At 45.7% G+C, this 13,757-nt stretch overlaps 1 protein-coding gene across 1 annotated transcript; it reads left to right on the forward strand.

Annotated features, from left to right (window-relative positions):
• The first annotated feature begins 264 nt into the window (after window positions 1-264).
• Window positions 265-10,701, forward strand: Dydc2 (DPY30 domain containing 2). Its single transcript, XM_047553680.1, has 6 exons — window positions 265-392; window positions 4,105-4,707; window positions 5,014-5,050; window positions 5,170-5,325; window positions 5,635-5,757; window positions 9,406-10,701. The coding sequence occupies exons 4-6, from the start codon at window positions 5,179-5,181 to the stop codon at window positions 9,592-9,594; spliced, it is 459 nt and encodes a 152-aa protein (XP_047409636.1). The 5' UTR covers window positions 265-392; window positions 4,105-4,707; window positions 5,014-5,050; window positions 5,170-5,178; the 3' UTR covers window positions 9,595-10,701.
• The last annotated feature ends 3,056 nt before the right edge of the window (window positions 10,702-13,757 follow it).

Genomic DNA, 13,757 nt, shown 5'->3' on the forward strand with positions numbered 1-13,757 from the left:
GAGGAGGAGGAGAAAAAGAACGAGGTGGGGAAAGGAAGAGGAAGGGAAGAGAAGGGGATCTAGAGGTAGGAGAGAGAAACAGGAGGGAAGGGGAGGGGAAGAAGGACCGGGATGGGAAGGGCCGGCTGATGGCGACCCACGGAGCTCCCAGGAGCGAACCAACTCTCCCTCGGCCTTGAGGGTGAGATCTATGCAGCTCTCCAGATCCAACCGTGAGAACCGCCTCCGCTAGGCTAGAGGAACCGTTCTGGGAAAAGGGCTCCTCCCTCCTTGGTGCGCGCACCCGACGCATGCGTCTTTCCCAATTTGCAAACCGCGTCTCGGTGCTAGGCAACGAGCGCGCCCCTCCAGGGCCCGAGCCCGAGTCCGCCGGCGCAGGGGCGCGCGGAACGGTGAGTGGAGCGTGCGCCGCGGGGGACGCAGCGGGAACGCGCGCCCGAAGGAAGGGGACGCGCGCTCAGGACTTGGGGCGAGCAAAGGGTAGAGGCTAGGAGGCTTGTCACCCAAAAGGTGGGAGCAGGCGCTCGCGGAAAAGAGTCATCGGACCTGGCGGGTGAGCCGGCTCTATGTGAGAGAGGTGAGGGGGCAGCGGACTTTCGGGAAGGAGCCTCGAGGGGCTGCCTGTCCTAGCAGGCAGGAGACCCCAGCCCACGCTGCTTGCTCCTTGGTCTGGCAGTGTCACGACTTGGCACCTTTGTATTTGCTGGTGACCTCCGGCCCCTAGCAATTGCACTCTTCCCAGGCCCAGTCGTGTGTGCAGAATACTCTGCTAGCATTTCCCACGTTGGTTTTGTTTTTTGTTTGTTTTGTGTCGTCCCCCCGCTCCCCGGTACTGAGGATTGAACCGGATTGAACTCAGGAGCACTTTATCACTGAACTACATCCCCAGCTCTTTTTATTTTTCGAGACAGGATCTTGCTAAGTTGCCCAGGCTGGCCTCCAACTTGTGATCCTCCTGCCTCAGCCTCCCTAGAGTCTCAGAGTTTACAGGCATGCACCACCAGGTCAACTTCCCAGTTTTCTGTTTTAATTTATGGCTGTGGGCATTACCTGGTAGGACAGGTGTCAATAAAAGCTGGTTGAGTAGTAAGTGCCAGAGTGGGCACTAATGGATCAAGGAAGCAGGAGCTCTAATCTGTGCCCCATGCATCAGAGCTGTCACTAAGTCAAGACATATTTACTGAGCACCCACTGTGTGCCAAGCACAGGGCATAAGTTCTCCTGGTAGGGTTTGTCACACCTAAGCAGTGTGGCTGCCGCCCAATAACTGTAGAATGGAGTGTCATCCTGGGAATGCACAGTTGATGACTCTTTCTCCTGGGAAGGACAGTTCTGCAGTGACAAGGTGGAACTGTAGGTACAAATCACTTGGGAATTCTGTTAAAATGAAGAGTCTGAATCTGTGGGTCTGGGGTGGGACCTGAGAATCTACATTTTCACAAGCCCTCAGGTGATAGAATCCTGCTAGTCATTTGTCCTCAAACCACACTGAGTGAAAGGGGTGCAGAAGATTGTTTATCCTCATTCGTTAGTTGGGCCACAGATTGGGCAGAAAGAGAGACATCAGCCACCCCCATTCCCATTCTCCACCCCTAGCCCAAACTTAGTAACTTTAAACACAAATTTATTCTTTTATTGAGGTCAGAAGTCCAAAATGAGGGCAAAAAGCAAAGTGTCGGCAGGTTTTTGGAGGCTCTGGGGAAGAATCCATTCCTTGCCTTTCCTGCTTCTAGAGGCTGCCCTTGGCTCCTGGCTCTGATAACATCACCTCTTTTCCCTCTGCTCTCTTACCATGTTGCCCTCCATGTCTGATCTTGCTGGTCTGTCTTATAAAGACCCTTGTGATTATATTATACTGACTTGGATAATCTACTCCTCATCTCAAGATGCTTAATTTAATTTTCCAAAGTCCCTTTTGACATATAAGGTAACATATTCATAGGTTTCAGGTTTTAGGACACAGAGACCTTTGGGAGCCATTATTCACTCAAATTTTAATTATTCATAAGAAAGTTAATAAATTCTGCATAATCTACAGTTTGCATTTAATTTATCTAATTTTCCCAACAGTATCTTTTCCAGAATTCTTTTTTCTGATCTCGACTCAACCGAGAATCATGAGTTTCATGTAGTTTTTATGGCAATTTAGTCCCCTTTGATCTCTATTGGTTCTCTATCTTTATTTTTTCCATGACCTTGACATTTTGAAGAGTACAGCACAGTTTTAGACTCTTTCTCAATTTGCTTTGCTTAATGTTTTTTCAGTTGGATTTGAGTTTACATTTGGATGGACTCCACAGAAATGCATTACGTTCCACAGGAAGGGCATATCCCATCAGGAGGCATGTGATGTCACTTTGTTCCTTCACTGGTAACACTCAGTTTGATCACTTGGTTGAGGTTGCATTGGCCAGATTGCACCACTGTAAAATTTCTCTATGTCCCCTGGAATAAATTAATGCATCATTTGTGGGAAGAAACTTTGGGATGTCGTAAATACGCTGTTCCTTGTCAAATATTCCTTCACCTGACTGGGCACGTTGGCACATGCCTATAATCCCAGCAACTCAGGAGTCTGAGGCAGGAGGAATACAGGTTTGAGGCCAGCCTCAGCAATTTAGTGAGACCCTCAGCAACATAGGGAGACCCTGTCTCAAAATAAAAAATTAAAAGGGATGGGAATGTAGCTCAATGGCAGTGTCCCTGGGTTCAATCCCCAGCAGAAAAAAATTAAAAATAAAATAAACCAATATTCATTCACTCATCCATGATGTTTTAGTGCTCATGGATGATTCCAGCTTGATTCAGTTAAACTATGATGGTTGTAAAACAGCAATTTTGAAAATTCCATTATTCTTCCCACATAGATTGATCAGCATTGTACTCTGAGAAGAACTTCATGTTTTCCCTGTTCATCTACGTTTGTTCTCGTATGGACTCATGGATACTTTTTTGTTCCGAGTTATAATTTGTGAATTTTATCAGAATAAAAATGCAGCCACTTGTGCTAAGTTCAAAGAAACAAACAAACAATAAATCCGGCTCTGAGGCTGTGAGGGACGGGTCTCACTCACGTGTGTCTGATGATGGTAACTGTGGTGAAAGGGAGCCGAACCACAGCCTCGCACAGACACCCGCGTGGCCTGACAGAGAACACTCTGCAGGGACGTCTGCCCAGCAAAGGTCTGACCTGGGACTGAGGCCGCCCTTGCTGTGGAGTCTTCATGGCCAAGGGCTGTTGTTTCAAACACCTGACATATTGCTCCTCGTGGTGCCTTTGTAAACCTCCCCTGGGGTCAGGTGCGGTGGCGCAGGCCTGTAGTCCCAGAGACTTGGGAGGCTGACAGAGGAGGCTGGTAAGTTCAAGGCCAGGTTGGGCAATGCAGAGACCCCCATCTCAAAGTGAAAAGGAAAAGGGGATGCAGCACAGTGACAGAGCACCCGGGATTCAGTCCCCCTTCCACCAACAGCAGCCACCAGCTGCCCGGCTCTCGAACGTGGCTCCAGAGTCCCCACTTTTAGTTCTTCAGAATTCCCCTGCTCTCTGGAATGGTCCAGCGCTTCGGGCTTCTCCTGCGCCAGGCTGGAGCCAGGCGTTTCTCCAGGAGCTCCGACTCCTCTTCCTGCTGAGGGATGGTTGAAAACTTCCCTGGGCTCAGGGCCTCCTCGCTGCTCGAGCACGTGGTTCCAGGCCCTGCAGCCGCGAGAGCTGGGAAGCACTTGCTTTTCCTTTCTAGCTCCTTGTCTATCTGTCTGTCTGTCTGTCTGTCTGTCTACCTATTTTTCCTTCCTTGAACTGAAATATGGAAGGAAAGGGTTACGGGGAGGAACAAACTGAAAAACACCTCCAGAGAACGTGAAGGCTGTCCCTGAGCCTCGGTTATTCCCTGAGTTCTTCTGGAGTTTAAATACATAAGTTTCAGTAATACAGAGTTTGTCAGGGAGCAAGGTGCCGGGCTGTCCCAGGGCACAATCTTCCACTGTTACAGCTGACGTTTAGTAAATCCTAACAGGTGCCAGGCCCAGGGCCTCTCGGGCGTTTGTTATCTCTACTAATCCTCTATGCATTACGAAGTGAATGCTTCAGTTATTTCTGTTTTGCAGATGAGGAAACCAAGACTCAGAGAGATGGAGCAACTTTCTGATGGTCACACAGCTGAAAGCGGCAGCACCAGGACTGGAACTTGGTCCCCCTGAGCCCAGAGTCTTGTTCCTCCTGCTCTGCTTCATGACCACCCCCTGTGGAACCTTCTGGCTTGAGCCACATTCCCTCCTGTTGGTGAAATTGGATTGACAGTAAATACGGGGGCATCGGCCAGCCTGAGGTGGTTTCTGCTTATGAAGCGGAGAGTGGAACAGTGTTGGCAGTGGCTTCAGGGCCTGGCACCTCCCCTTCCGCTCCTCCCCAGGGCGATTCTGTGTCCTTTGTGAAGTAAAGTAGCCCATCTTATCTAGGTCACAGACTGCACTTCTGACCTCACAGTAGCTGCCCTTTCTGGGGACTCAGAGCTCCTCCCAGGGACCTCCTGCCTGCTGGTTGTTCTTTCTCTCCCTACTCGGCAGGAAGTGTGTGTGTGAGCTAAGGGCCTCAGCCCCCTTCACCGCCAGGACATCAAGCTCCTCTCAAGCCTGGTGACCCCAGGACCTATTGTCCCACCTCGTCCAACTGGAGATCTTAGGACGAAAGTCTGTTGAACATAAGGGCTGGCAAGTATACGTTTGTTGGTTCTTTTGAGAAGGGTGGGTCTATGGATTGGATCTTAAGTGTCCCCAAAGGCCAGGTGCTGTAGTCTTGGTCTCCGGGAGGTGGTGCACCCTACAGAGGTTGGTGGAAGCCCTTGAAAGGGGATTGGAGACCCTGACCACTTCCTCTTTCTCTTTGTTTCTGGTCACCATAAGTAGAGCGGCTCTGCTCCACCACATGTTCCTGTCCTGATGGGGCCCAGCACCCATAGACTAAAACCCCTGAAACTACAGACTTATAAATTCCTCTTTTTATGTTGATTATCTCAGGTATTTTGTCACAGCAATGGAAAGCTGAGGAACACAGGTGGGACCAAGCAACATCTTGTATTTATCCTAAAATAAATCTGAGCTGCTTAGAATGAATCTATTTTTTAAAATCTGACTACATGTATACAAGAGTGTGTCTGTTTTGATGTTTCCCAGGTCCCCAGGATGGAGACGGAATATCTGAAGAAATGCTTTGGAAATTCCCTGTCCAAGGCACTGGCAGAAGTGGCAAGTGTTCGGCCCAGTGATCCAATAGAGTACCTGGCTCGCTGGCTTTATCATTACAGGAAAATAGCTATAGCAGATGAAAAGGTGCGTGTGTGTGCAGGTGTGTCCAGGGAGGGGTCAGCTTCCCAGAGGGGCTGGGATCCAAGGCAGGACCCTTCCCAGGATTAATTAGGCCCAAGTAACCTTGACATGTGGAGAGTCTGCAGCTAGAGTGGAAATCCAACTCAGGGGTTGTGGAGTTGGTGGTTTGGAGCTGCCACAGGCTAAAGCTAGTTACAGGAAGAAACCCCATAAGCCTAAAGGGCCTGGGGTCCAGGTCTAACCACAGGGAGGACGGGCCTGTTTATAAACCCCCTGGTGCCGGCCTGACATGAACCTGTGACATCACCCCAGAATAGGCAAGAACAGATCCAGCTGAAGAAGGAAGTTGATAATAGCCTCCAGGAAATGGAAATGGCACAAATGATGAAAGAAGAGGAGCTTCAGATTCAACAGAAGTATGAAGAGTGTCACAAGGTAGGACGGAGGAGCTCGGCACTGGGCCCGTTCCCATCCCAGTGGCGGACACCGTGCTGAGCCCACTGAGGCTCCCGTAGCTGACTTTCCCTCCATCGTCACACATTTATGTAGGAACTAGTTCTTGTCAATGAAAAAAGGAAAGGTTAAGGGGCAAGTTCATGTTAGATTCAGGAAGCACCACTGACGTTACTGGCTTACGATTCTAGATTTCTTAAAACAATCTATGCACCTGGAACAAATTTTTTTTCTTCACGAGATCCTTTGGGCACTTTTTCAAAAACTATTTGATATTTTTCAGAAAGCAAACATAGTTGTTATCAATGCACACTTAATGCATATGATAATATTAACTATTTGGTATTTTATTATTATATTTTCTTTATGTGTCAAGCCTCTGGTGCCTCCTCTTTGATGCTATAATGATGAATATAAATTCTTAGTTCAGAATAGTTGGAAACAACTCTGCATTTATCACTCTGACAAGCAAATCTTTTATCTCCCATAATCTTTTCTACAATTTCCTAAAAAATGTCTCCTGCCATTTTATGCTTTCAACAAATTACCTGACAGCTGAACAGAAAGTTCACTTAATGGGGATGCGGGCTCGGTATCTGAAGTCGTCTTCCACTCTCACTGCATCCTGTGCATCAAAGTCTTTAGTGTGGTCCTGTCAAGTCACTAACGTTTGCTGGTTTCCAAAGCCGACTTTGAAAATGTGAAAGTATTAAGCTTATTTTTGTTTATAATAATATGCTCAGCATCCTCATAAACAATGAATACATTTATTTTTAAGGCTGAACATGTGTAAATAAATTAAAAGGAGGATGGTTTTGTGCTGTTTATTGACGTGGTCTAGAGAGCTCTCCCTCAGGAAAGGCTCGTTTGGAGCAGTTGCTGGGAGGCAGGAAAGCTGAGGCTCATTAAGCAGAAGTCACCATCACCTGACTAACCACCCACCCATTTTCTAACACCACGTTTTGCTGCTAATAGAACTAAAACTCCATGATGGTGAACTCCCAAGTCTCCACCCTAGTTTATGGCGGCTCTATTAAAAGAAAATCTTGCTCACTCCGGTGTTTTGAATTGTCCCTTGTGTTGCACTCGGGGTGTTTTGCACCCCACAGCAATATTCCTCAGCAAGATTTTGAGGAGCAATGCATTTGCCCTTCTTGTGCCAAGTGTAAGGAATTGTAAGGGAAGATGGGAAATGAGAGACAAGGCCTGGGCTGGTGCAAGTTCTCAGTTTTAGGGAAGAGTTCACGAGCAAGTTTTGGTTATAGAAATTGATCCACTTGTTAGAAGGAAATATACAGAGAGAACTCAAGAGGGACCTAAAATAAGGCTGAAAGGACCTCCTACCTGGCAAGGGAAAGCCATGTTGTTCAGGCCTGAGCTCATTTCCAGTAGAAGTTGAGAGGGTGAGATGAAAGGCACAGCAGTAGGAGTGCCCCAAGGAAGAAAGGTGCCAGGCTCGGCTCCCAGTCGGCTGAAGGTGGACCACGAACTACCCCTTGCTACTGGCCACCTGCAAACTTCTCATCTCTAGTGCTGGGAATCTGGCTTCAAACAGGCCCCGGAGGGGTTGTATGAAATTTCAGCAGGCCTGCTGGTTTACCTGAGTGGCTTAAATGCACAAACTCAAAGCTTTGCCTGATTTTTTCCCCTTAACCCTTTAAAAAGATCCATGCTTATGTCTTAGCAAGACCTTGTTATTTGTTGCTTAATTACCCCAGACTGTATTCTAGTCTAGTGGAAGAGTCAAAAGAAGAATAGCAGCAGAGTACCAGGAGTGGTAGCGCTTATTTTCAATGACAGGAGTCAAGAAGAGCTCCGTAGAGCGGGTAGCATGAGAGTCCAGGCAGACAGCCAGGGAGGCTTGCCTCCATTGGTTTCTCTTCACTAAGCAGAGGAGCTTTGAGAATATAAACCATAATTTTTTTCTAAGTCAGAAAGCAATTCCTATTGTTTATAAAGATCTGGACCATATGCATTTTAGGAATACATTTTCATAAAAATCAATGCAGGTATTTTCTGCATAGACTCAACACTTTGAATGTAGAGGGTCTTAGAAGGGTTTTAGAGATCATGTGGCCAAATGCTTCATCCAGAGCGCTCTGCAGTGTCCCTTAGGGGCCACTGTAGAATGAACCTCTGGACTTCTAGGAAGAGGTGGGGAGAGGTGGCCCAAGGGGCTTAGGTTCCAAGGACTCCGACCACAGCCAGAGACTACAATTGAAGGATATTAGACACTTAACATTGTTTCAAAGGTCTCTGGGGGAACTGCTCATTTTTTCAGTCCTTTCCCCTCTCTGCTTCAGTTTGGACAATTTCTGTTGATCTGCCTTCAAGTTTGTTGACACTCTCTTTTGCAATGTCCAATATTCAATGTTAGAATTTCTCTGAATTTTTTTTTAATTTTTAGATATTATACTTTTCAGTACTATGCCCTTTTTTTTTTTTCTTTATTTGTGGTACTGGCTGGGGATTGAACCCAGACCTCACACATTCAAGGCAAGTGCTCTGCCACTGACCTATACCCCATCCCTTTTTGAAATTTTATTTTAAGAGTCTCACTAAGTTGCTCAAGCTGGTCTCAAACTTGCAATCCTCTTGCCTCAGCCTCCTGCGTGGTTGGGATTATACAGATGTGTGCCACCACATGCAGCTTACTTCTGTTTTTAAAATAATTTCCATTCTCTTTGCAGATATATTCTTTCTCACAATATGTCCATTTTTCCCCTTAAATTTTTGAAAATCTTTAATGGTTGTTTTAAGTCCTTGTCTACTAATTCTGTCATTTATGCCTTGGGGTCTCTTTATATTGAATACTTTTCCTCTAGATTATGGTTCATGTTTTCCTGCTTCTTCACATTGTCTAGTAATGCTAAACATTGTAGATGGTATTTTCTAGGGAGCCTAGACAATGTTGTTTTTCCTTCCAAAGGTGTTGAGTTTTGTTCTGGAGGCAGTTAGATCACTAACAAGTCACTTGATCCTAGCAGATTTCATTGTATGCTTTGCTCTGGCAGGTGTATTTCAGTTTTGTTCTTAGCCTTAGGCATGAAAACAGGAGCATTATGTTCCTGCCATTCTTGAGAGTGTTTCCAGAGTGTGGTTAGTCTCTACTAATGTATTAGTCTGCTCTTTGTCACTGTGACCAAAATACCCACCTAACTTAATGGAGGAAAATTTTATTCTGGGCTCATGATTTCAGAAATCTCAGTCCATAGCTGGCTCAGGTCATTGTTTTGGACCTGAGGTGAAGCAGAACGTCATGCAGAAGGAAATGTGGCGTCATGTGGCGGGGGAAAGCTACTGGGCTTATGGCAGCTAGAAAGCAGAGTGAGAGGAGTCAGGGACAAAATGTAAAATCCCCAAGGCATGTCCCCAGTAACCCACCTCCTCCAGATATGCCCCACCTGACCACGGTCACCACCCAGTAAGTAGTCCATTCAGATGATCAATCCGTCAGATTCAGCTGCTGCACTGATGAGGTCACAGCCCTCATGATCCAACTACTTCTTAAAAGTGCCACCTCTGAATCTTGCCACATTGGGGACCATACTTTAACATCAGCTTTGGGGGGACATTCCTAATTCAGACCATAACAACTAATACCTTTTTGCTTTGTTGTCTTCTATTTAGGAAGTGATTTCCCCGACTGTTTCCAAAAAGAAAGTCATATTCATGCAGGAAGACCCAGAAATCGTTGAGGAGGAGGCCTTGGAGGAGGAACCCCTGCCGGATACTGACAGTATGAGTCCGTCAGTGCCTCAGCAGAGTCCTCCTCCAGAGCTAGCTTACTATTCTGACCTGAACTTGGACTCCCCATAAGAAATAAATCACCAGGAGGCTTTTCCCCGAGATGTTACTGATTAAAATGCCTCCTGGCTCCAAATCTTCTTAAATTATCAGAATGGGAAGAATTTGAATGACTTTCCCCCGACACTGCAATCCAAGAAAATAACCCTGCAAGGAGAGGTTGGAGGGACTCTGAAAGGAGAGATCTGCAGGGCCTCTCAAGCCTGGACAGGCAGCTAGCCACGAAAACCCTCATCAGGTGGAAATCAATTCAGAATAAAGATTTAAAAGTAAGGAATGTAATTGTTGAGTCTTTTTCCTCTTGTTTTATCACTTACTTGGAGGCTGCCCAGTGAAAGCACGTCATCTCCTACACACGTCTTAACGTTAGCTGCACTTTGCAGTCGGGTCTCCCAGAATATTTACAATGCCCTGGAGTCTACTTGTTATTAATAACAGGTATTTTCCTTCACTGTATGTACCAATTTTTCTCATGTTTTTGAATTTTTTATTGTGATAAAACACATAACATAAAATTTACTGTGGTGACCCTTCCTGAGTGGACAGTTCAGTGGTATCAAGTACATTCATATTGTTAGGCAAGCAGCACCACCAGTCAGCACTGAGACTCTCTTCATAATGCAAACCTAAGACCCCTTGCCCATTAAATAAAAACGCCCATCTCCCCAGCCCCCAGAAGCCACCATTCCACATTGTGTCTGTATGATTTTGACCATTCTAAATACTCTGAAGCAAGCCAGAGACCCCCACCCAGAAGACCCTTGCCATAATTCAGCTTCTCATCAGAAAGACTTTTACAAAGAGTATCAGCAGGCAAGATGTCTGCAGAGGTCATTGTGGCTTGAAGCTTCCTCTTTCCTATAAATGCCAGGTTTGCACACAAAAGGTACGATAGAGTCTGCAAGCTTGTTGTGCAAAAAGATGTTATCTGTTTTCTTGGTTAAAAACTTGTGAAACCTGTGTCTGGTCTAGGGGATGGAACAGAGAGTACTTGTCATGTGAACCTCGAAGCCCCCTGCACCCCCTGCACTGGGTATAAAGTTCAAAGAATTTCCAAAATCTCTGTCCAGATAATGTTTCTGGCACGAGTCACACTCAACCAGCTTGCTGCAAGCAATAAACCTGCTTTCTGAAAATTCCTTGGGTGTCCAGCCTCTTCTGTCCTACTTTAGCTCTGAGTCACACAGTACTTGTCTTTTTGTGGCAGGCTTGGTTCATTTAACATACTGTCCTCAGGGTTCATCCAAGTATCATGTATCAGAATTTCCCTTTTAAGGCTGAATGTAAGTGAATAGGATCGACCAGGGCCCTTTCAGACACCCTTCCCATCCCATGAAGACTCTCTGCTCCTAATTGTTTCTTATCCACCTACTTTTGGGTGTAGCAGCGAGAAAATACTAAGGGTACTCTGTCCTACATCTTAATGTGGAAGACTGAATGTATTAGTTTTCTATTGCTGAAACAAATGACCACAAACTGGTAGTTTAAAACAAACACCTATCTATCAGGGTTACATAGGTCAGAGGTCCAGGCATGATTCACTGGGTTTTCTGTTCATAGTCTCAAGGTAAAATCAAGATGTTGGCCATAGCATAACATCAGATAAGATGTTATCTGAGGTTCAAGATTCCCTTTCCAACTCATTGGTTATTGGCAGAATTTAGTTCCTTTCAGTTGTAGGACTGAGGACCCCTCTTTCCTGCTGACTTGCAGTGCAAAGTCAATCTCAGCTTGTAGAGGCCATTCCCCATTATGTGACCCTATCCCCAACGTGCTGTTTGTACCTTCAAGGCCAGAAGGAAAACCTCTGCTTTGAATCTCTCTGGCCTCTTTTAAGGACTCACCTACATGGATCTCTTTTGATGAACTTGACCATCTCCCAGCCATGAACATGATATCCCATCCTATTCACCAGTTCTCCACATGTTCAAGACCGGGGGCATTATGCACAGGCTGTATGCCAGGAGGTGAGAGGTTCAAGGGTCTTCTAACAACTATGCCTACAGCACTGAACACACAACTCTTCAGAAAGAAGAGGGTCACATCATAGAAGTAAAGCAAAGTAGCGCATGAGGAATTCAGAGGCATTCAGCTGCCAGAATCAATGAGGATCCAGCAGTGGAGGAAGCCCCCAACCCAGCCAGGATCTGAGGAAACCCCAGTGGTCTAGAACATGAATGGAGAAGAGGGATTGTCATTGGAGGGAAACTGGAAGTTATCCAAATGCCAGGCTGCTTGGCCAGGCAATGGGAAATGGAAATAAGGAGAGCAGAGAAAAGGGGGGAAATTTTTCAGATGAGAAATGGAGGAATATTCTCACTGAGAAACATCCCCATCTTGTGGACTTTTAGAATAAGTACTAGTGTCTCAAACAACACCCTAAATACTTCTTTTACCAAGTGCTCTAATTGAGATATCACCTTTAAGATTCTCGATTTAGTAAAAGTTTAGAAATCCAATCTATTCATCTTGCTAAATCAAAGAAAGCAAAGATCCCTTCTCTGGCATGTGATACCTGTCTTCTGCATGTTTCTGCTCTCTCAGAAGAAAGCCTGAGTTCCTTGAACAGCATAAAAAGCCATTCATGATGGGGGTGGAGTCCTGCCAATCTTGTCTTCTTCTTCTTTTTTAATTGTTCTTTTTAGTTGTACATGACAGTAGAATGTATTTTGACACCTGCCAACCTTTTAGATGCCATTGCCCACCTCATTCCCTGAGGGGCCCTCCAGTCAGCCACACAGAATAACCTGCAAATGCCCAAAGGCACCATACCATGTCTGTACCTGTGCCAATTCCTCTCCCACACTCTGGTCCCTGTTTCCACGCACTGAGGTGCCACTTGCCTGGACATTTGCTAACAGACACTGCAGGCCTTCTGCACACCAGGTTCTCCTTTGGCCTGCCCTGACTCCCTTCCCCTGCCTTGACAAAGGGAAAGGCTGGAGAATGGTGGGGGCATTACAGCAGAGGGAGGATGCCCGTAGAGTTGCTCTGGCTCCTCTGCCACCCTAAGGGACAGCCCCTATTGCAGCATCTGCCCTCTGCTCTAATAGCCTCCTTCCAGCCTTACCTCTGCTCCCTTGGAACCCACATCATGAGACACAGACTCTCATGCTTACACCCTCAACCTCTTTTCTCCTCTTCCCTCTGCTTCCTGCCATCACAGATGCCTGCTACTTTCCCCTTATTTTTACCTTTCCAACAGTATCCCTTCCAGATAGCCAGAATTCTTCCAGCTTCCTTTAACTTATGCTCCCAAAGCGTTACTCCCCACCTCATTTTTACTGCTCCCATTGGAATAAATGTCATCTATCCAAAAACCTCTCTACCTCTGATGATTCTTAATGAAGTTGTATTTGCTTGCATTCCATTGATTTTGTGAATCCTGGATCTATATTGCTGAGAGAGTTATGAATTTGTCCACAGACTTCTAAAACAATGGAGTTTGAAACAAAAACTGTGTATGTCTATGAAAATAAAGGACTAATGTCAGGCTGGGTGTGGTGGCTTGCATCTGTAGTGCCAACTACACAGGAAGTTGAGACAGGAAGACCACTTGAGTCCAGAAGTTTGAGGTCAACTAAGCAACATAGAAAGATCCCATCTCAAAAGAAAAAAAAAAAGTATATTAGGGTGAAATGCAAGAACTTGTGTTTTTCTCCAATTATTCCTTTCATTGCTTTTATTCCTTATTATAGAGGAGCTTGTACTTACATTGAAGGTGTACGTGTGTGTGTGTGTGTGTGTTTATCTGTTTTAGGGAAAGACAGATTTCTTCAACCCTTGTCTAATGTCCCATTTCTCTACCTCAGGTGCTCAGATGTACAACTCCCCATAGCCTGGTTCAGGTATCTCAGTTCTATTCTCCATTAAATGTACCAGGTCTCTGTAGAAAGAAGATTCTTTCTAGGGTACAGGAGAACAAAAGATGACTCTGAGACATTGTGTAGTTATTATCAGAGATCAAGAATGCTCTCAGGGAAGAAGGATCAATCTGGTCCCTGGTGCCACTGTGGTAACACCAACTCTTAATGATAAACCTATATTTATAATTAATTGGAACTATTTAAGACCATGCTGATGCTCAAAGAGAACCAACAGTAATGGCCTAGAAAAGTACTTCCCAAGTTGTAATTTTCATGCAACTCTCCTGGGGAACTTGTTAACTGGCTGGA

The sequence above is a fragment of the Sciurus carolinensis genome, chromosome 5, assembly GCF_902686445.1.
Source record: "Sciurus carolinensis chromosome 5, mSciCar1.2, whole genome shotgun sequence".
In the NCBI taxonomy this organism is placed as follows: Eukaryota; Metazoa; Chordata; class Mammalia; order Rodentia; family Sciuridae; genus Sciurus; species Sciurus carolinensis.